Genomic DNA, 22452 nt, shown 5'->3' with positions numbered 1-22452 from the left:
AAATCTAAAATTTCAATAAAATCGACTTTTTCCTTCAATTAGTTTATTGTTTGCATTGAATTATAAAAAAATCAAATCAAGTGAAGCACTTTTTAAATCGGTTAAAATTTCTGCGCGCGCACTTTGACGTTGGTGCTTTTTTTCCCGTTGGTTTGGCAGCACGGCAACAAAGCGAATTCTCCGCCCACTTTTCATATTCCGCCGGTCAGTGACTCAACTACGTGTAATGGTGCGTTAGCGTTAGTGCCAGGTTCGTGATTATTCGTGCAATTCATGAATATAAAATTGGAATTGGGGCCTAAATTCACAGGTAATTAACAATAATGTCGTCTTTGTAACAAATTTGGGGTATGTGTAGCACTTTCTGTTATGTGAACGTTTATTTATCGGCATGTTGAACAGGCGTTGGCTAGCAAAAGAAACAAAAAGTAGGGATTTGACATATGTCATTGTTTTGTAAATAATTTTGGAAACTGCGTTGAGAAGCATGGAATTCTTACGATTGCTGTTTTCTGTTTGTTGCAGAGAAATGTTCAAGTTTATAAAGAATAAAGGACCACATCCTTCGGCTGAACGCCAAAAGCTCCAGAAAGACCTTTTTTGTTATAGAAGGGTGAGTATTTGGGGAATTTAGGAAGGGCTATTGCGTTTCGCTTTAAAAAATTATATTGTTTTATCGTTATTATCTTATCAAAACAAACATTGCTTAGGGATGGGCTACAGGTGTTCCAATTATAATCACTACAATGTTAAATACACCAAAACTTACCCAATCTTTATTTACACAAAGTTTATGTAACGTCTTGATCTAATTTTTTAAATGATTTATTAATTTCACAGTAAGGACACTTTGTGAAACCAAATCTTGTAATCAAATCTACCGATCCAACTCACATGACAAGGTCAAGGTGAATTCGTTAAAATTACACAGTTTTCCTTCATTAGCCTTACCGACTTTCTTCGTGTTATTATTGACAGTTTGTTGTGTATACAAACAGTTTTACTTTTAATGACCCACATTTTTCTGTTGTTTATTTACAAGAATAGCAGCAGGAAGGTCTTTACAGACAGTTAAAGATGCTGTCATCGGCTGTTATCGGTTGTTGGCTAAACACTTGACACCTTATCATTTCCTCGAAGTTTGTTATATTATTTCATTGTCTCATCCTTATTGATAGTATTTTTCAAATATTGAAGATAACGAACCCTTTCTTATCAGGGCGATTCTCTTGCTTTTGTGGATTCAAGTACCTGACAGGCTGACGTCAGTTTAGGGAAGTTTATACCTGTCAAGTACCTGGACATGCTATTCTGCGAATTCATTGTCTCATTGCTGAGATGGGGATGAAAATAGCTTTGGCCGCTTTCAGTCCTGCTTAAACAAATTCGAATTCTTTTTCCACTGCGTCAATTTTACTTTACTTGCAGGATAAACTTGTTTCTTTGTTCCTTATTCATATTCCATTCGTTACACATTAAATTTTCTTAAGTCTTGCAGTTCTTTAACTTTTTTTGTCCGACGCACCGTTCAAAACAAAACTTTCTGCAATTGCATAAGTGCAACAATTCTCTTGGATACGCGCGTTTTAATTTCGCTTGTGTTGAACAATAATAATCTGTTACACGCACATTAAAAACCAATAAAAGCCAATGTCCCTTGCAGATTTAAAATTGCATAACATTCAAGATTAATTCCGGCATTTCCGGTGATTGATGGCAACATCTTGAAACATAAACATCGTCATTCGTTACGTTTCCTGCACCCATTTTTTAATACTTTCCAGGTAGACGCTTTTATTTTCCGTGATGAAATAAATACACACGAACCACGAGATTAAATCGAATAGTTACTGCTCTGACTAATACATAACGGTCGTTGTCATTTTTGCCTAACCTGGATTCCGTTTTTTTGCACCGAACGAGCACCTAGAGATAGCGGCACTTAAACATCGTCTATGAATCATCACTAGTTATCGATTGACTAACATTTTCGGAAATTGTTCAAACAATGAAATAGAAATTTCTGGATGATATCAATGGAATTGCACGCTTGGTCATCATGACGGTCATGTCTTTCATTTTCCTGCCTAATTGAAATTCTGTTGATTCGTTTGGTTAGTAACGTACAATCATACATCGGAAATTTGAGCGGTATTGTTTTGCATGCGAGATAACTTGTATCGATTTTTCGTGATGGATTACTTCGGACTTTGTCGGGTTTTTTAATTCAGCGTCTTAAATTAACTATTTATCGTTAATTTTAGTACAAACAATAGGTAATGCCGGTATTGCAGGAGTATTATGCATATACATAATTAACTCTCATTGTTCGTCGCTAAATTGCAGTACGTTTCTTTACAGATTATATGATATCAGGAAATTTGTGTCATTCGTTTCAAAGTATAATCTGAAAAAAAAAACTCTTTTGTGGTTGCATACAGTAGATTCTTTCTATGTCGCCTTCTCGGAACAAGTGACATAATTAGTGTGTAAATTAGCGTAACCTAATTAATCCCCACACAAGTGGTCTGAAAGAATGACGTCGTTAATTAACACACTACTTTTCTTACTGTAACTTGAATGGCATCTGTTAATTAAATTGACAATATCTCCGGTGTTTACAAAGGTTTAAATATGTACACACCACATTCTGTTCAAATAATTGGTAAATCCCGTATCAACAAAGTGTAACCTCTTTTTTTTAATCGACTCTAAAAGAGCTCATTGGATTAATTTCTGCTTATGTAAATTTTTCGGAGGAATGCGGCATTTCTACAAAATCATTTCCATAAGAAACTGGTCGATCGCATTGTGCCCACTTAACCCACACCTCCGGAAAGGTTAAATTTACGTGACCCCAGCACATCTTTCGTTGCTCATCGTCCTTGATCTTCATTGCAGACAGTCCAACATGGGTTCCCGCACAAGCCCACAGCACTGGCATGGGATCCATCTTTACGTCTTCTGTGTATTGGTACCGCTACTGGAGCTGTCAAAGTTTTCGGACGTCCAGGAGTGGAGTTTTATGGACAACACCAGAACCCCATTCCCGTGACTCAAGTTGTGTTTCTTCCAAATCAGGGTCGAGTTGTCACTCTTTGCGATGATAATTCTTTACATTTGTGGGAGGTGAATAAGAGTAGTTTGGTGGAGATGAAGTCACAAGCGTTGGAAGGGAAGTTGAAGAAGATTTCGACGATGTGTGTTGAAACGGCGGGGAAAAATCTTCTTTTAGGTACTGAAGGGGGAAATATTTATCTTCTTGATTTGGCGAGTTTTACGATGACGCCGGATATTATCTACCAAGACGTGGTGATGCAGAAGTGAGTATTTTAACCTGTTAAGTGTTCATCGCCAGTTTTGCTAAATTGCGATTGATTAGTAGTGGGAATCAATTCAATCAGAAGCAATTAATGAACATTTGTCGTACGTTCAAAGTAAAAGTGGCGAAGGCAGAGTAAGTCCTGTTTTACTCCTTATTCGAACTTTGTTCATCTTCTTAAATCAATTTCATTGTTTCAGTGTGCCTCAAGACTATAAAGTGCACCCGGGACCAGTTGAATCCATTTTAGAACAACCGAATGAACCCAATAACATATTGATAGGATACAATAGAGGCCTAATTGTACTCTGGAATCGAAAAGACAACTCTTCAATCAAAACTTTCGTCTCCAATCAACAATTGGAGTCTCTGTGTTGGCACGAAGATGGAAGTTCTTTCACTAGTTCCCATAACGACGGTGAGTTCAATTAGAATCCGATGAGTAATATGATCCTTGTCCATTCAATCTGATCAAATTAGGACTAATCGATTCGTGGAATTGACTGCTTGAAACTTGGTTTCATTGTCTTATTATAATTTGTCCCGACTCATTTAAATTAATTCGCCATGTTTCTATGCAGATAATCGGGCCTTTTTAGGGATTATCCGTTAGATTACCTTCACTTATCTAAATTCGCTTAAATCATCGATTTTGCAACAACCAAACATGAATTTTTCATTTCCAGGAAGTTACGTCGTTTGGGATTTGGACCAAAACAAGCCTGCCAACGAGCCCGTTACAACCTACGGCCCTTTTGCATGCAGGGCGATCCCTAAAATTGTCCGAAAAGAGCTAAATGGCAAGCCTCTGATGGTATTTTCCGGGGGTTTGCCCAGAGCGTCCGGTGGCGACAAATATTCAGTGTCGGTAATCCACGATGATCAACACGTCGCGTTTGATTTCACTAGCAAGGTAAGAGACACGTTTCTAATGGTTTGACACGACTCGGTTTGATTCTTATGAGCAAAATTGATCTGTTTTCACGCAAGAGCGCACTTCAAAATTCCGATTCTGAGGAAGAAACGTTTGGGAACGAGGTATTTGAGACTAAACTGTGTGGATTCTGTCTGTATGCATGCGTGTTCCCACTTGTGGTTTTTGCATGGACCAAAGTTCTGATTTGTGTTAGATTCGACTTTGTACAGATTGCAGCAATTTTAGTGACTCAACTACGTCAATATTTACACGTTTCGGTGCAACTTGCGCTAGGATTTTGGTCTAAATATTTTAATTGTAAATATCGACGGTGTTATAGTGACCTAGAGTGGTGAAAGTAAAACCAATTTTATTTATAGACGGAGGTTGAAAATCGCTACTTTATCCGTGTTATTATTGATATCGTAATGAGTCATGTGTAAAAATATGTTATTTATTTTACTATTAACAATCACCTGAGTATTAACACTCAGATTGCTTTAAATTTTAACATTTTCTAGTTTAGTGTGGTGAAATTTGTATATTTAACTTTTTGTTTATTTTGTCTGCTATAAATACCGGAATTTGAGTATTTTTAGTACTTAATTACGTTCTCAGTTTATTTCTTTTTTTTGAGCGAACCTGACCCGCGACTTGTAATTTTATCATCTTTATCTCTTATCCTAGGGCTTTGGATTAAAATGTATTTTATGATTATGATGCAATCGGATTAGTGGAGTAGGTAAAATTCCGAGATCTTTCATTTTCAAGGTCTGTTCTTGTAATCTCACCCAGTTCTTCTTCTTTAAAGGTCATCGACTTCATAGTCATTGATTCAAGAACCCAATCACAAGACCCAGACGACGAAGACAATGTCATTACAAACGGCACCACCAAAGCGGAGCCCGATGCTGTCGTCGTCCTCGCCGAAGAAGAGCTTGTCTTGATCGATCTCCAATCCAAGGATTGGAAAATGATAAATTTGCCATATCTAGTGTCTCTTCATGCTTCCGCCGTCACCTGCAGCCAACACGTTTCTGGTGAGTACTCACCTCTTACCTCACCACCCGAATCTAACAACAATTGTAGGAGTATCTGAAGAGCTCTGGGAGCAGCTAAAAGAAGCAGGGAAAGCCCAAACCAACAATATTTACTCCTCCCGTTCGTGGCCCATCGATGGCGGGAGGTTGTTGTGTTCCAAAGGTAGAACTCCACGAAGAGAACTACTTCTAACAGGCCATGAAGATGGAACCGTACGATTCTGGGACGCGGGTGGTGTTACTCTAACGCCGATTTACAAATTCAGTACTGCGACTTTCTTCACTGGTGATGATTTGGAAGAGGCGGCTCCAGATCCAGAAGACGTCGATGAGGATTGGCCACCTTTCCGGAAAATCGGGGTGTTTGATCCGTACTCTGATGATCCGCGTTTGGCGGTGAAAAAAGTCGTTCTGTGTGCCCTATCGGGAACTCTGGTGGTTGCCGGTACTGCTGGTCACGTCGTGGTGTCCAAATTCGACACTGAGGTACTGGACGGAGAAGTGAAAGTCACTACTATGAATATAGTCAGCGATCGCGATGGGTTCGTGTGGAAAGGACATAATCAGTTGGCCCCAAAACAAGGTTTGTCATGTGGAGTCAAAGACAGTTTTACTAAAATTGGGGGTTTTAGGAGAGATTCACCAGCCGAGAGGTTTCCAGTGCTCGTCCGTTCTTCAGTTGCATCCACCGGCAGCTGTGACAGCTTGCGTTCTTCAAGCCGACTGGGGGTTGGTGGCTGCCGGAACCGCCCACGGACTCGCCCTGTTTGATTACATAAAAAATAAACCAGTGATGGTGAAATGCACGCTGAATCCCAATGGTAACCTTTCGGTCAATTTTGAAGGGGTGTTAACGTTTTCTTTGTACAGATCTTAACGGCGCGGGTGACACTCCCATCTCCCGGAGAAAATCCTTCAAGAAGTCCCTGAGAGAGTCCTTCAGACGCTTAAGGAAGGGTCGTTCGCAACGTCGCGCCAACACGGAAACCACCACCACGACCACCACATCACCCCCAGCGCGGAAAACCGAAGAAGGCCAAGTGAGCCCCCTGGAAGCCAGACCCATCGAGAGACAAGTTGAGGCGCGACCAATCGACGATTCGATGAGTTCGTTCGTTAGGTGTTTATACTTTGCAAGGACTTTCCTCGTCAATGGTAATAACACGAATTAAGAACACAGGCTGTTCGACAGTTTCTCATGAATTGAATTGTAGTCCAAAACACAAATCCGACTTTGTGGGCCGGCACCAACAACGGTACCGTTTACACCTTCACGATAACGGTGCCATCTTCCTCGAAACGTGACACAGATGATGTCACGTGTCACATCGCCAAGGAGATTCAGTTGAAACACAGAGCGCCGGTGATAGCTATAGCTGTCTTGGACGGCTCCAACAGACCTCTTCCTGAGCCTCTGGAAGTCGAAAAAGGCGTCGCTCCTCTTCCAGACACGACGCAAGCGCATCGTGTTATCATAGCTTCCGAAGAACAATTTAAAATCTTTAGTTTACCAGCGGTAAAAGCGTTCTGTAAATTCAAGTTGACAGCGCAAGACGGAGCTAGAGTTAGACGGATGGCTTTCGCTACCTTCTCTTGTAAAAACGCAGAAACTGACGTTACACATTCCGAAATTGACCTGTTGTGCCTAACGAACATTGGAGATTGTTTAGTCTTCAGCATTCCCGATTTGAAGAGACAGTTGAATGCTGCAGCGATCAAACGTGAAGATATCAAGTGAGTTTGATGATTTTGGTTGAATACGTAATGAGTTTTGGTTTCAGTGGGATATCTTCGTTAGTTTTTACGAAAAATGCAGAGGCACTGTATTTGCATTCCTCGTCGGAGTTACAGAGACTTTCGTTATCGGCGACATGGGCGACTAATGCGAGATGTTATCTTCCTCAACCTGCCGGAGAACAAGAAGACGCGACTTCGAATGCCGCCTCAGAACCAGAAAGACAAGAAGAGCAGAACGAAGCTCCTTTGGTTAACGGAAACGCGGAAGGAGAGAGCGTCACTGGTGATAAGGTAAGAGTTGTGCAATGAAGAAGGTAGTTTTAAGAAGTTGAGTTTTAACAGTTTAAATAGTGTTTTGTATTGTATTAATATTTGAGAATATAGTTTTTACTACGAGCGTTGTTTTTTCTCTTTGTGACAAACAATCTTGATAAAAAATGGATACGAAGAACTGGACCTGCTCAGGAGTGGTAAACCTTCAAATCCTGACGATTCTCATTTATTTAAATGTCTTATTATTATAGCTACGGGTACTGACAGCGCAGATCTGCTGAACCAGAGAAGGTATAATCATTAGCGATGTCTTCAGCGTTCTGTTTTAATACTCGTATCGCCTTGTCGCTAGTTCATTTGTGCCCTACTAACCTCCCCAGAGTCTCTTTTTGTCACTGATTTGTAACTTGAATTCCAGACAGAAGAAGTGAGAGAAAACGGCGACGACACTCTCCACAACGTGACAGTGTCAAGTAGTGTGGGTGACATCACGATAGACAGTGTCAAGGATTATCTTGGCTCAGGTGAGGATTTAAACAAACGCATTTCCGGTTTGTGCGTAACAAAAACGGTTACCACAGTCATAAGCAATAGCCAGGACGGAGTGACGTCTTCCAGTACAACCACGACTACCACCACGACAGCTACCAATGCCCAAGAACACAGTGAGTAGCGCTTTTGTCAGCTCTTGAGGTCTCTTAAATTGTACAGAATTTTATTTGCTTTTTTATTTTTTTATTACTTGCTTTACATGTGTTCTTTTGTTGCTTTGTAGTCATAGAGAGTGACACGGACGGACCTGCACCGGCGTTAGAGGTTAGCCCTGTTACACACTTTTTTTCTAATCGAGCGTTGTAGGCACGATAACACCTTTTAACTTACAGTTTCGGTGGATGGGACTATTTTTCCAACTAACAGTAATAACACCAGTGTATATACTAACTGAGTCTGGTTCTAACTAAGGGAAATTGTCTCCTGAACTTCATTTCCAATTTTCTTTTAATCTGATATTTTAGGAGGCAATTTTGCCTTGGTTCAAACCCTCTGGAGAAGTGATTGGCGTCCTTGCAAATAACTCTTTATTTTCCAGATTAAAAAAATTCAAGTTAGTGATATTCTCCGAGCCCCGCTGGCATTGGCCGAAGAACTGGATTCCGACGGCCAGTTGAACGGAGACGCATAATCGGTGAACCAATTGCCATATCAACATGTTCAGTATTTCGTTTGCGGTTAAGATCTCGTGCCTGAGCTTCAGTTTTACCTTTTTTGCACAGTTTTGTTTGTACAAACTATTTTAACGTTTTAACTAAAGTACTTAGTATTTAGTATTAGTTTGATTGGGACCATTGCGTTTTAAAATCACGGAATACTGTACTTGTTTTTTATTATAGTATGTTCATATCGTTAATAATGTAAGTGTTAATTTTGAAACATTTACACAATAAATTTTGATGTGAAATTTTAATGAAGGAACGACGTGATTACTTTGTTCAGTATTTGTCACTGCTTGGCTCTTTTTGTACACTTCATTGGATCAAATGGGGACTTAAATTTAAGAACTAAAAGTAGTAAAAGCTTTTGACGCTGTTATCACAATTGACGGGGTCAAAAGTTTAACAAAAAGCAGCTTTTTATACAAAGTGGTGGAGGTTAACGAATGAGTGTGAATGTAACCTTTCATTGACTGGCTTTTTGTCGTCAAAAAAAGGTTTCTTTTATGGCCTTAACATTTCGTTATAATATTTTATATTATAGTATTTTATTCACATTTTATTGAAATTTATATTTATGAATGATTCACATGACAGAAACATCACTGAGTGAATAAAGAGTTTATTGGTAAACAGTTTTTTTTCTCCCCCTGAAGTAATACAAGTGTAATTCAATGCTGTTTATTAAATCATTGTATGAATACAAACGAAACCAAGACTGCATGTTATTATTTACACTTAAAATTACAATATTTTGATTTTAATATACAAGGTCAACAATTATGGCACATTATAATAACATTTGTTTTGATTTGAACAGATTGGGAAAGTTTTTCTTTCGGCTCTTCAGTACGTAACAAAGTAATATAAATCCTATTTCAACATTAATAAAAAAATCTACAGTTAATATAGGATATGTCACCATTAAGTTTCTTTTATTTAATGCTTATATCTATTAATTTAGTTTTTATAAAATTGTTTTAATACGTTGAATTTAAAGGATGCGTGGTGTAACCAATTTGAGCGAACAGTGAGAATAAAAAAATTACCTATTTTAGTCTATCGACATCAGTCAAACCACGCATTGCGTTTGATTTTATTTTCTATTAATTAATTCATTAACAACTGAGGGTGATCGAATTTCGCTTCGCTCGTGCGTTAATACTTCCGGATTTAATACAGTATTGAACGAAACTAAACCACCCTGTAGATACGACCGTTTCGTCTGTATAAAATAGTCTTTCATTCAGTAAACAGTGCCGTCGTTAATTCGTTAATTGTTCGGGTACAACAACTTTTGATGATGTTTGAATGACTTTAAAAGACTAAAAAATTTCTTTTGACTAGATCGTAAAATATCACACGAACGTCCACGAAATGAGCATTCTCGAGAGTATACAAAACCAGGAAATGCCACTTTCAAACTGGTGTAGTCCTCCTTAAAGTATCACTTTCAAAAGTTTTTCTTCCGTTACCGTTCCGCGAGCCGATCGACACACTGCTTTGTGCCCTCAACGGTAACGGCTGATCCAGGTCGAAGGTGACAAATTCGTGCTGGATGCTCGGAGAGTAATCGTCAAAAGGCTCGCCTAAGAAGTCGTCGCAGTTGACGTCCGCCGTCGTTGAGACGGTGTTTGTGGTGATGTCTCGGGGGAAGTGGCGGCCTGGAATCGCCGAGTCCCGACCGATAGGGCTGCAAAAAGAGAAAAAGGCGATTTCAAGCACGGAAATGGAAGTCGTGTTGAAGTGAAATAAAAGAATTGCGGGGAAACTGATATAACTTTGCTCATGATTCTATTAAGGTGAAACATGTTATACATTTTACAGTGGTAAAGAGGGAAGTTGTGCTATAACTAATACCCGAGGAGACATGTCATCTGTGGAACTAAACGGACCGGAAGTACAAGTGGCTGGTTATAGACGTGTTTAAAAACGACTTCTTACCTTCCAAAATGCTCGTCAAACTGGTAGCTTATCGTCGGCGGCGGCGGGAAGTCGTAAAAGTTGGAGACATCTTTCAACGAATTAGAATGCGATCTCGGTCGATGCACACTGCACGGCGACTCCTGCAACGGTTCTTTACTGAAAAAATAACGTTTCTGATGGAGCACCGGCGTCGGATAACTGGCTGGGAAATGGATGGCGCTGTTGGAGTTGATGTATGCTTGAGGATGTCTGCGACACGGGTAGAACATGGAGGGGTCGTAGTGAGTAAAAGTTATAGGATTGCGAGTTTTGCCCCGTTTCATATCTTCAAGATGTTTCCGTTGCCATTCGTATTGGACTTTGTAGATGAAGAGGAAAATCGAACTAATTCCTGCGAGTTGTGTGGTGACTAAGCCGCTGACGTAGAGAAGGAAGGAGTAGCCGTACCAGTAATAGAACGCTGGGGGTTGGAGCTGGGAGCGGGGGCGCAATTTGCTGCCGATTTCGGCTTTAAAGATGCTGATGTACATGATGAGGCCAAAGAGCATGATGAGACCTGCGGAATTGAATATTTATATATTTTTAATGAAACTCAGTCCGTGTTATTAAACATTTAAAGCACCCAGTCGACAATTTCACGGCAGAAGAAGATTTACATTGTAAATAGATAGTAAAAGCATAAAATTTATGTCGACATTCCGGGGCTATTACCATTATAAACTTTTTGATATATGACTTCATATTTAAGCTCCAACATGTCGACTTTTTTCGAAAGAGATGAACGAGGTAGTCAGAAGAGGTGGCTTGTTGTGGGGGTGAAAACTACCTATGATATATTTTTATTTCAAAATAACACGGCTCGTTTACGGTTTTATAGTCTTCGCATTTTGCTAGACTTTCATATCCACCTGAACTATGTTGAGGAACTTACCCGTCACTATGAATATTACTCCAGATATGAATGTGTAGAGGGTGCGGTGACGGACGCATTGCCCTAAAATGCAACAGCAATAACCGCTGCATAGCAAGAGGGTCGCCGCTAAGAAAAACATCACAGATCGTGTTACTGTATCTGAAAAAAAAATTACCATTATGAATTAATTTTTTTACAGGAAAAAAAAAATTACTCTCAATAGTGGAGAGTTTTTTTGTCAAAAAAGGGGTGAAACCGTATAGTGAGAGGAAAACTTCTTATTACTTATTCTAGGAGAACAAACGAAGATATTCTCTTCTTAATTTCTCGATTTTTTATATGAATTTTTCACGTTTCCAATATTTCTGACATTCTTATTTTGCTTAATTCTGTTACTCCTAATTACATATTTTTTAACTTTGAGATACGTATTTTTAGGTTCGTCAAGTTCTGTTTTCAGTTTTAGTTCACTAGAAGCTCATTCTATCAAATCAGTCCCAGAATTTTAAAAATCGTGGAGATTTCCAGAGATTCACACAGAATACTTGAAATAAATAATAAATATAAAAAAAACTGTAGAAGTTCGAAAAAACTCAAAGAACCGAATAGTCTATCGGACTTCAAAGCGCTTTCCTGGAGAATCAAGAAGACGTTTTTCACAACAAAACCAAAAGAAGAGCCGACAGAACCACAACAATTCTAAAAAGTATTTTTTATTAATCCCAAAAAATTGCAGAAAATGCTGGGAATCGGGCAAAGTTTCACAAATTTTCAGAAAATTCCTAGAAGAAAGCCGAATATTTATATAGGCCACGGAATGCCAACAATTCTCAGAAAACCGAGAACAAAAAGAATTCAAAATTGTTCGAGTGCTTTGAAGAATAAAAAAGACTTCTAGGGAATTCTAGAGAATATTAGCAAGTGTATAACAATCACTTAAAGTGCCAGAAATTTTAGGGAAATCTTAAAAATGTAAAAAAAATACAAATAATCCCAGCAAATCTCAAAAAACTCACTCATTTTTTCATAAAACTACAAACATTTGTATTCGTCACTTTGATCGTCGTTTTTGTAGCTTGAAGATCCAGTAGAATCGACAAGAATTGTGAAGTTTCTTTGAGAACCAGAGAATAAATTCAAAGATCTATAAGAATTCCGAAAAATCTTAGAAAATCCTTTCAGAATCCAAGAAATTCTGAGAAAATTAAATTTAGTTCTTAGAGGTAGTTCATCAGAAACTCGTTCTGTTAAATATACCAGATTTCTAAGAATTCTAGAGAATTTTAGAGATTCACAAAGAATCCTAAAATTTTATGAAACTACAGAAGTTCAAAAAAAAAAAAATCGGATTCTAAAGAGCTTTCCTGAAGAATCAAGAAGCAGTTTTGAAAGAATGATAAAGAAACTAAAGAAGAACTGACAGAATCAAAAAAATTCTTGCGAATACACATTTTATTTTCTTTTGACTTTTGTGTCGTAAATAAACTATGAACTTATGAACGTTTGTTTTTTTAATTCCGAAGAATTAGAGAATCGCAGTAAATTCTGAAAATTAACCGAGTTTCAGGAATTTTCATAAAATTCTCAGTTCCCAAATAAAATTCTAGTGGTTCGTATAAAAATGCCAGAAATTTTAAGGGAATCCTGAAAATTTAGAAAGAGTTGTTAAAACTGTGAAAAAATTCCAGAGAATCCCAGGAAGTTTCGAAAAACTCCACTTTTCGATGTTTATTAAGATGTGTCTAATTATAGCTTTCATTTTCAGCGTCATTCGAGTTTTTGTAGCTTAAAGATCCTGAAAAATCGACAAGAATTGTAAAGGTTCTTTGAGAACAAGAAAATAAATTCACGATCCTTAAGAATTTCGAAAAATCTTAGAGAATTGTGAGAAATAAATAATTTAATTTAATTCTTAAAGATAGTCCAGAAATCTGTTTTGTTAAATCCCAAAACTCTGCTTTCCTAAAGGATTAAAAAGAATTCCTTAAAGAATTACAAACTAAACATGGGGAACCGAGAGAATAAAAAAATCCTAAAAAACGAACAGAGCTGTGAATGGAGCAGATTCTAATTTGATTCTAAATTCAATCTTAAATCCTTAATACACATTTCATTTTTCTAACATTCTTTGTGTCATAAATAAACTATAAAGTAGATATATCGTCCGAACAAAAAATTAATTTAGAATTCTAGGAGTGTATTGGAGAATTTCAGAGAATTTTATCGAGTCGTAGAATTTTTTTAAAAATGTTAGAGAATTCTAAGGGAATTTTGAAAGTTCTTAAACATGTAAAAAAGTCGGTGGAATCCCAGCGAATTTAAAGAAACTCCCAAATTTTTAGTTTTCAATCAAATTTTGCTATAGTCAAATTTGTTGGTTTATATTAAGATTCATCTGATTATAGAGTTTTCATTTTGATTGTTCGAGTTTTTTTAACTTGAAGATCCTGAAGAATCGGCAAGAAGCAAAAAGAAGTAAAAGCTCTTCAAGAACGAAAAAATAATTACACAGATCCTTAATAATTCCAAAAAATCCTAAAAAAAAATGTAATTCCAAGAAATAAATTTTAGATTTAGCGCAAACTAAAAACTTTACCTAGACCCCCAATGTTTGCATAAAACCAAATTCCATTAAACAAAACAATTATCGTTGTCAAAACTCGGCTTAGCAGAACATAAACTGACCAAACTTCATCCTATTTTTACAATTATAACTTCTACCAGTCGAGCATTTCACTTTGAGTGATATCACATTTGAAATCATGACGTTTGAAAATCACACTTGTCTACCGTGAAGAAGGTCTATTCAGATTTGATAAGATATTACTTTATTGATTACGTTACCCACATCAGAATTTCGTAAAGAGACGTCGTTTTGATTTAATCTTTACGAAAAAAGTCAGTTTTATTCAAATCAAACTTACATGGTATAGCCATTGTGGAATCGTTGGGATCAGGGCTGTACTCTTCCTTGGAGAAATAGTCGATTTTGTTACAGTCATATAAAGTTTCTCCCGCTAAAACAAGAAAAAAGAATATAATTAAATACAGTTGCATGAGACGATTAAACTGACAATTATTAGAAAAGTTTTCAATTAAAAACGAAGGAAAAGACAGGAGTGTAATAGTCAATTCTCTGAAGTATTATGAAGTTGTGCTAAAATGCTCGAAATTTAAAAACTTCGTTAATTAAGTAAGAAGAGACATTAAATTAGATGAGGAGGAAGGCGACGGCGCCTTATTCCGTTTAAATCTTCATGGTACTCCAATAATACCACATGAATAAAAAATGCGGAAATATGGTGGATGCGCCGGGCGACATCTGACATTTCCCCCGATTGGCTACGTCGTCATGGGGATTGTAATATTTCTTCGGTTGGTAACGACGTCAGGTGAATGTTGGCATCACCTGATGAGTAATGAGGTGGGTCGGTAGTGCCCCGTGATAAATGCAACTTTATGACAGTCCGACTGTATTTTATCATCAACGCGAAATGCGGTCCTTCATCATCATCTTTTCGGTGAATTTCTGCCAGATTTTTTCACCTCAGTCGGAGAGTTTTCTTGAATTTCGACAAATCGCCTCTGTAATTAATCTCTCGACTCATGAGAGTTTTTGCGAGTTTGTAAACAGGACTCGTGTGGTCGCTGTATCGGATCCGCGGTAATCACGTTAGCAGCAAACAATTCCATCCGCACTGCTGTTAATTCACTTACGAGGAGCTTTGAACGCCGCAGGGCGGACGTGACGTCACGCCGGTCACAATGGGGGCTTTTGTTCTTGTTTGCAAGAGGAAACAACCACAAAATGAAATACGCCGCCACCGCAGACTGATCTAAATACGTTTCACTTTGAGAGAATTCCACTTTTCGGGCCACAAGTGATAATGACAGTTATCGATAGTTGGGCGAAGGTTTCGTTTGATTTCACCCCATTTTTCTCCGGTGCCGTTTATGGAGTCATATCACAGATCGGTTTAACAGTTTTGTGTCTTTGCAGTTATCCTTGCGTAAAGGTGGATATAAAGAGGCTTATCAACCCCCGACGTGGGGTTATCTGAGAATAAGTGCTTGTTTCGATGATGGCGACGCTCGGGACTAAACAAAACGGTTTTTTCAACGAGAGGGTTTGGTAATGTTTCACGTGGAGAATTAAGAAAGTTGAAGCTAAACGCCGTTTTGGAAACAGGTTTTGCATTTAAATGTGTTCTCGGATAACAGATACTAGAAAGTGCGTGCTACTAAGTAATGTTGTGAATTTTAAACAGTCCGACATTCACTAAATTACCCCCACGGAAACAAATGGGACTGGACGACGGTAATTGTAGCTCTTGTCCTTCAGGACCCTCTAATTGATAAGACCGAGAGAATCCTACAGAACCCCAGCGAGTTTTTACAAACCCTAAATTTCATAATTCAACGAACGAAAATATCCGGACAAACAGGTTTGAGCGATTGCCCCATTTCCAAAATTCGCCCTTCGACTTGACAACTTTGTTATAAATTTCTTCAGGTCAATCGATTTCTTTTGTCTCGTTGAAATATTTGTGGAGGTAACACGCGGGTCCAGATGGACTGCCATCATCGACGAAACGCTCTATAATAGACTTTATTGATGGTTATTTATCGAGATCGTTGAGAAAATCACGAAAAGTTCACAAAGATCAGACCTTGGAGACATAACAACTCACTCGAAAAGATAAATAACTTAACGCAGCTTTAGGGCTAACTTTTACGTTCTCGAAAAGAATAAAACAATTTGGGGGTGTAAAGAAAAATTGCTGGGTTATGGCGAGATCCTGGATTTGTTGGATCAGAATTTCCAACTAATTTCAGGAGAGAAAACTGCCAACGACACGAAAATTATTGTTTTATAGTGTGACTATATTCGTGTAAATAAATCCGGTTTTTAGTGTTTGGATAATTTCAGTTCAAATCTCTATAATATAGAAAGGGAATTATAACTTTCCACAAACAAAATCGCACATTTATGAGGTCGTTGAGTTGCGAGTGGTGAAATAATACAGAGCTTTAGCAATTAAAGCACGGCTTTGCAGGATGGATGTCATGTCTTAGGCTCTGCTGCAAAAAGCTCTCGATGATTTCGGACGCAAAAGCTGCTGACATCTCGTTTTATTTTTGTAGATAAAAATCACATTTTAGTTTCTTTAGTTATAAAGCTCATATTCTCAAGATTTCAGGTTTTCAGGTTCTGCTTGAAAATAAATTTCCAAAGTTTGTCCCTTTTGCTTCATAATTTTGAAATTTGGCACAATTAATAATTATGTTTAAATTAGTAAGCCCCCAAATTTAGTTATTTTGGCGTTAAAATTGTTAAAGTTACAACACAAACAAGTTACAACAGAAAAAAATATTGCAGTTTTCTGGTTCATCAAAAAAAAATCCAAAATCCGTCGCTTTTGCTCTATAATTTTGAAATTGGGCACAGTTATAAATTAGGTGTAAATTAGTAAGTTACCTAAATTTAGATGTGTTGGCGTTAAGATTGCCAAAGTTACAACACTTTATGAAATATCGCAATTTTCGATTCATCTAAAAAATAAAAATTTCCAAAATTTGTCGCTTCTGCTGTATGTATAATTTTGAAATTTGGGACAATTATTAATTAAGTCTAAATTAGTAATCTTCCAAAATTTAGATTAAAATTGTTAAGTTAAAAATATCGCAGTTTTCGAATATCTAGAGGCAAAAGAGAATTAAAAAAAAATCTTTCACATACTCAGAGTCTTAGATTTTTGTTTCGGGCTCTTTTTTTGTCCATTTCTTTATTAAGCGTAATGAAATTTTAAACTACAGCCAAGACAGAACAAACAGAATTTGACGTAAATTTTTTCCACGTCTGTTTCGCCTCTTAAAATTCCTTTTGCGAGATTATTTGAATTGAATTTGTTTATACTAGAAGTTTGTATAAAGTAATTTATAGCAAACTGAAACCGCCGCCGGTGTAATAATTCTATTTTTCCGCGCTCACTTTTTCCTTAGAGTAATTGTGTTAAGAGTGTGAAGGCTCGGAAACGTTCCTCGTAGGGGTGCCTCAAGAAAATATGATTGTTTCCAAAGAAAGTTCTCGGTAAAAAGTTGCCTAATGACGCTATACGTCTCTCGAATATTTCAGATTGGATTGAGAACGACTTGTTTATGGCTTCAAGCTTTTAAGACTCTTTCCCATCTCGACACTATTTAGAACTCAATTATTGTTCTCGACTATTTCGTCGGGGTGACGTTGCTTTTCACAAGCAATACACGAGTTTCGTTTTGAAAAATCTGTTTCAATGCAGATGAGCAAGTCAACCCATTAATTTTGTGCACAAACAAAATTTAGTTCATTGCTTCTCTTCCTCCCGCCACTTATAAATCTCTCGTGTCGCCGTAGTTTTCGCCATTGCTGACGACCATTTCGTGGTCAAACTTCGACGATTTATATAATAAATTCCTCATCCCTTGTAGACGAGCACGATTACAGCAATAAATATGAGATGTCAGCTGGTTTTGCGCCCGGAATCGAGAGCTTTTTGTGGCGGCTAAATAGTCGGATTTCCAGAGCCTAAGACATGACATCCATCCTGTAAAGCTGTGCTTTAATTGCTAAAGCTCTGTATTATTTCACTACTTGCAACTCAACGACCTCATAAACTTAGAAATTGGATAGTGGGAAGTCACTTTTAATGCCATTTCTACATGCATACCAACCAAAAAGTTAAGAGTTTATTTTGATGAACTAACTCTGGTAATTTCAACGCCACAATTTTGGGATTACAACGGAAGTGCCTATTAATTTAGTTGTATTAAACATCAGAAAAACTGGTGCAACGTTGTGAAATTTTTATTTAGAAGACGAATCAAAAATGTTGCTACTTTTTCTTGAATTCCGTAACTTTAACTGTTTTTACCCCAAAAATAAGAAATTTGGACGTTCTACTACTTAAACTTGTTTGTTCTACTACTTTCATGAATTTCTTAACTTGAACAGTTTTCACCCTAAAACTATGAAATGAAAAATGAAGAGTATTCAGGCAACACTTGGGTCCACCCCCAAAATCGTCTTTAATTTTAAAGAAAAAATTTTGAAAATTTGCATACGCTCTCAGTTGACAAAGCTCTAGAAACTAACGCAAAAATTTGTTTTTTATCACTGATAGTTTTGGCGTCGCGACGCCTCAAAAATGTAATTTTTAGTTAATTGTGAGGGTGTGTGATATCAACCCCTAATTTATTTTTTTTTCAATATAAATATGTTAAAAATATCTCAGTTGTTATTTTAGATTCACTGCAAATTGTCTTCAAAATTTGAGAAAAAAATGCTGTTTTATCAAGTTAGTTTCCAATTTCATTATGTCAAAGTTGTGAACTACCTTTACACCCATCTGTCAGCATCTTGTGTCACAAATGACATCTATCCTTTGGCTCGCTTTAGTTTGAAACAAAAGTGTTACTTGGTAAACTTGTGGCTTTGTCGATGTTAATTAACGATTTCTGGTGTCCATAAAGTGCAACATGCCCGTGTTAATCAAAATTAACCTTTATAAGAGTGAATGAAGTGACTTGTGAAATTTTGGTGTAAACGTAGTTTGCCGCTGCGCTGTCATAATTTTGAAAACTAACTTGATAAAACAACGTTTTTTTCGCAAATTTTAAACACAATTTGCATTAGATTTGAAATAAAAACTCAGATATTTGTATCACAGTTATGTTGAAAAAAATTGAATTCGCGAATGTTGAAATGAAAAATCGCTAAAAATTATACTTCTTAGGCGTCGTGATGCCAACCAAACCGTAATAAAAAAACAAATTTTTGCGTCAGCTTCTAGAGATTTGACAACTATAAGCGTAGGCAAATTTTCAAAATTGTAACTTTAAAATTAAAGACGATTTTGGGAATGGACACAAGTGTTTCCGGACCCTGTATATATGTATATATATTCAATTTAAAATTAAGCAAAATTTTTTTATTTTGAAGATTAACCGGATTTTTTCAAAAAAAAATAAAATAAAGCTCGTAATTTGGGTTATTTTAACGCTACAGCAACTAAATTTTGAATTAAAGCGGAAGTGTATAAATTTCGTTGTATTAAAATTAGAAAAACTGGTGCACCGTTGTGAAAATGTTTTCAGTTTAAATCCACGAAACGACATTAATTAAAATTGTTCCATACAACCATTAGCAAAATTTAATTAATAGAATTAATGGCAGGTTTTTGCAATTTTCGACCACAAAATCGATGGTTATTTTAATTTACCGAACTGTAAATAAGTAATATCCTAAATGATCCAATCTTTTAAATTCGCGAACCGTCAATCTGAAGAAAATATCGTCGTTTAAAACCAATCATTGTTTCAAAAAGTCATTAACAAACTTTTTCCTGGCAGTCGATATCCAGATTGTTAAACAAAGATAATTTCTCGCCATTTAGTTTAACTCTCATTACCATTCAAATGATAATTCCGCTTTCTCAATCATTCGAGTTTCATTCGAACTCCCAAACCGTTTTTTTATCGAGTTAATTTTTATTACGCTCAGAAATCGATCTTTACGATTCTAATAAATCTCTTTTATGGTTAATGGTTATTAAAAAAATTCGAATGAAATAAAAGTGGGTTTTACGGCAAACCCGGAATTTTCCTGTGATTACATTTTTTTTATTATTCTGTGTTTTGAACATTGGGGTTACAATTAAATTATGTTGTATCGCCCAGATACGTTTTTGGTGATGATGATGGATAATCCTGCAACATATCTTCCCTCGTGCCAGTCAATAATCAGCTAAGTGCTTGTCGCAGGAACCAATCCATTCTGGAGTGCGATGGAAGCAATTTGAGCAGTGTTCCGATACTGTCCTAAGGCTAACGATTCATTTCCGGTCGAGGTTGCCGGACATCAGAACGGATTTACTGCATGTACTTCCGGTCGCTAAGATGCCTCCGATTCCATCATTCATTATCTAGGATCGCATTGTAGTTTGTAGCGAAAAGGACTTAAAGCTTCGGAAACCGCCTATTCAATTATGCAAAGCTTGATTAACTCCAACGAAAATTATTGACTGGATGGAAATTTCATCGTCAAATGATTTTCAAGCTGTCGAGGTCGTGCGCCAAATCAGTTTTTTTAAGATTGTTAAACGATCCCTTAAATTTAGCCTTCGGGATTCGGCAAATTTGATTTCACGGGTTCTTCGGATAAATTAGATTTTCAGAACTACTAGCTTAATTCGGCTTTCAGGAGTTGCTACTTTTGTTGCAAAATTTAAGTTGGCTGAAGTTTGTTGTTTGTGTTAACTCCATCAGGACGTCTTACCAGCAAATTACTACGTTTTAGTCGAGCTTTGCCCAAAATTTCATTCATATTAAATGGATAAAACTAATTTATGGGGTATTAAAATTTAGGAACAACCACACGTTGCTGCGAGGAATATTTTCTCCGTTTTATTGCGGAAAACTCAAATTCACCTTGGATATTATGCACTTTTTTCAATTATTTTTCTCTTGATTTTCTTTAAATTATCCTTACTTTATGTGTACATTTTTGATTAGTTTTTCTGTCTAATTATCAATTTTTGTAACAAATTTCAAATGGTAATATTTTAGACTATACACTAAACGTGTGCGTAACATCCATTTCGCACGAGTAGCAAACAAGATTTTTTCTACAATCCCAGCAAAATGCAAAATTGAGTTCTGACAATTAAACATTTGGTTCAAAAAGAACGTCATTTCAAAATCAAAATGCCAATCAAAATAGCAACTTGTAGAAAATTTCATTTTTGGTTTTCAAAATTTTTAGTCCTTAGAATTAATTTATTCGTTAGAATTAAGGTTAAATTTTTTCTCACTTTATCTCAAGATAAGAACATTGAGTTTTTTGAGTTTTTTGAGTTCTTTGAGGTTTCCCAATTTCTATCCTCAAACAGAGAAATTTGGAGTTTTTACTAAATTAAACTTGTTTATCGACTGTCTTAAATTTTAAATTTTTAGAATAACAAATAAAATTTTTAGTATTGAATTCTGTAACTTTAACAATTTTTGTTTTAAAACTGAAATTTAGAGGTTTAAATACTTTCGACTTGTTTAACAACTGTGGCAAATTTCAAAATTTTAAAGCAAAAAGCACTATTTTTTGAAAATTTTATTTCAAAGACAAAACCAAAATTCACCTTCAATGTATCTTTGTCCTTAAAGTGTGAATTTTGGAAGGGTTACCAGTTTTGGATTGTTTATCAACTGTGCTAAATTTCAAAATTTTAGAGCGGAAAAACAAAATGTTTCATCCTAAAATAGTAAATTATCGGAGTTTCACTATAGTTTCAACTCGTTTACTTATTATGGTAAATTTCAAAATTAAAAAAAAATAAATAAGTTTAATTTGAAAGTCCGACAATCTAAGAAAATGGCATCTTCGAAAAAGATGAAAGTTCCCTTTAATTTTTCTTTGTGGAAAAGTCGAAAAGGCTACAAATTTCGAAATCTTGGAACTAATTGATTGCGCATTCTAAATTGATGGCTATATCTTCCTGTCGAAGCCATAATAGCCCGCAATAAAAAAATCACTAATTCGCCGATTGTTGTTATAACACCCCAACTGAAATCATCAATTGTTCATTTTCGAAAGGGTCCAAGCGAACAAATAAATTAAATGGCAATCGCAGGATTACTGGTGAAAATTCTAAATCGCTTTAACACCACGTGACACACCCGAGCGCGGAAAAAATCGAGGGGGTGAATCCCACCCCTAACAGTTCTCACAATCTCACAGTGTAACGTAATACTATTACAAATTAGAGAAATAATGACTGTGACAAGGGGCATTTTTCACGTCATACTAGACGAAGTTCGCTATCTTTATGGCCGCTACAGGGACGTATTAGCAAGGATTTGTCTTGCTTTCCCATAATTGAGTTGTAATCTTAAGTTTGGTCTAAATGACTAGATTGAAGAAAAAACAAAGAGAACTCAGGACTAGGGAGAAGTTTGTGAATTAATTAGATTTTATTTAACGCGAGAATGAATTTATTTGCTTCATATCACCTGTGCTTTTTCAGACTTAAATCTCTCGATTTGAACGGAAACAACGATAAGAAACCCTGTAGGCTCGAGAGGGT

General features: G+C 36.5%; 2 protein-coding genes across 6 annotated transcripts in view; one reads left to right on the top strand and one right to left on the bottom strand.

The window, feature by feature from the left end:
- The first annotated feature begins 218 nt into the window (after positions 1-218).
- l(2)gl (LLGL domain-containing protein l(2)gl) lies at positions 219-9132 on the top strand. Of its 5 annotated transcripts, XM_088042519.1 has the most exons (16): positions 219-310; positions 526-613; positions 2902-3323; positions 3523-3740; positions 4009-4235; positions 4313-4360; positions 5050-5278; positions 5328-5861; positions 5911-6099; positions 6149-6433; positions 6493-7012; positions 7060-7306; positions 7707-7812; positions 7870-7953; positions 8064-8104; positions 8379-9132. In XM_088042519.1, exons 2-16 carry the CDS (start codon positions 530-532, stop codon positions 8469-8471), a joined length of 3327 nt encoding a protein of 1108 aa, XP_087898645.1. In that variant the 5' UTR covers positions 219-310; positions 526-529; the 3' UTR covers positions 8472-9132. The 5 variants fall into 5 exon arrangements, with proteins under 5 accessions (XP_087898645.1, XP_087898643.1, XP_087898644.1 ...); XM_088042517.1 differs by having other exon boundaries at positions 7707-7953; XM_088042518.1 differs by lacking the exon at positions 4313-4360 and having other exon boundaries at positions 7707-7953.
- A 32-nt stretch (positions 9133-9164) lies between these two features.
- stg1 (stargazin-like protein) overlaps positions 9165-22452 on the bottom strand; it is a 127766-nt gene continuing 114478 nt past the window's right edge. The window contains exons 3-6 of the mRNA XM_088042522.1: positions 14263-14355; positions 11357-11497; positions 10444-10981; positions 9165-10192 (exon numbers count right to left, since the gene is read on the bottom strand). Of these exons, the coding sequence (XP_087898648.1) occupies positions 9919-10192; positions 10444-10981; positions 11357-11497; positions 14263-14355 (1046 nt within the window). The 3' untranslated portion in view covers positions 9165-9918. The remainder of the gene's footprint in view (positions 10193-10443; positions 10982-11356; positions 11498-14262; positions 14356-22452) is intronic.

The sequence above is a fragment of the Gnatocerus cornutus genome, chromosome 7 (assembly GCF_029298725.1).
Source record: "Gnatocerus cornutus isolate USDA-ARS CGAHR chromosome 7, icGnaCorn1.1, whole genome shotgun sequence".
Taxonomy (NCBI): Eukaryota; Metazoa; Arthropoda; class Insecta; order Coleoptera; family Tenebrionidae; genus Gnatocerus; species Gnatocerus cornutus.
The sequence above is the reverse complement of the archived record's forward strand: the minus strand, read 5'-3'. Positions and strand labels throughout refer to the sequence as shown.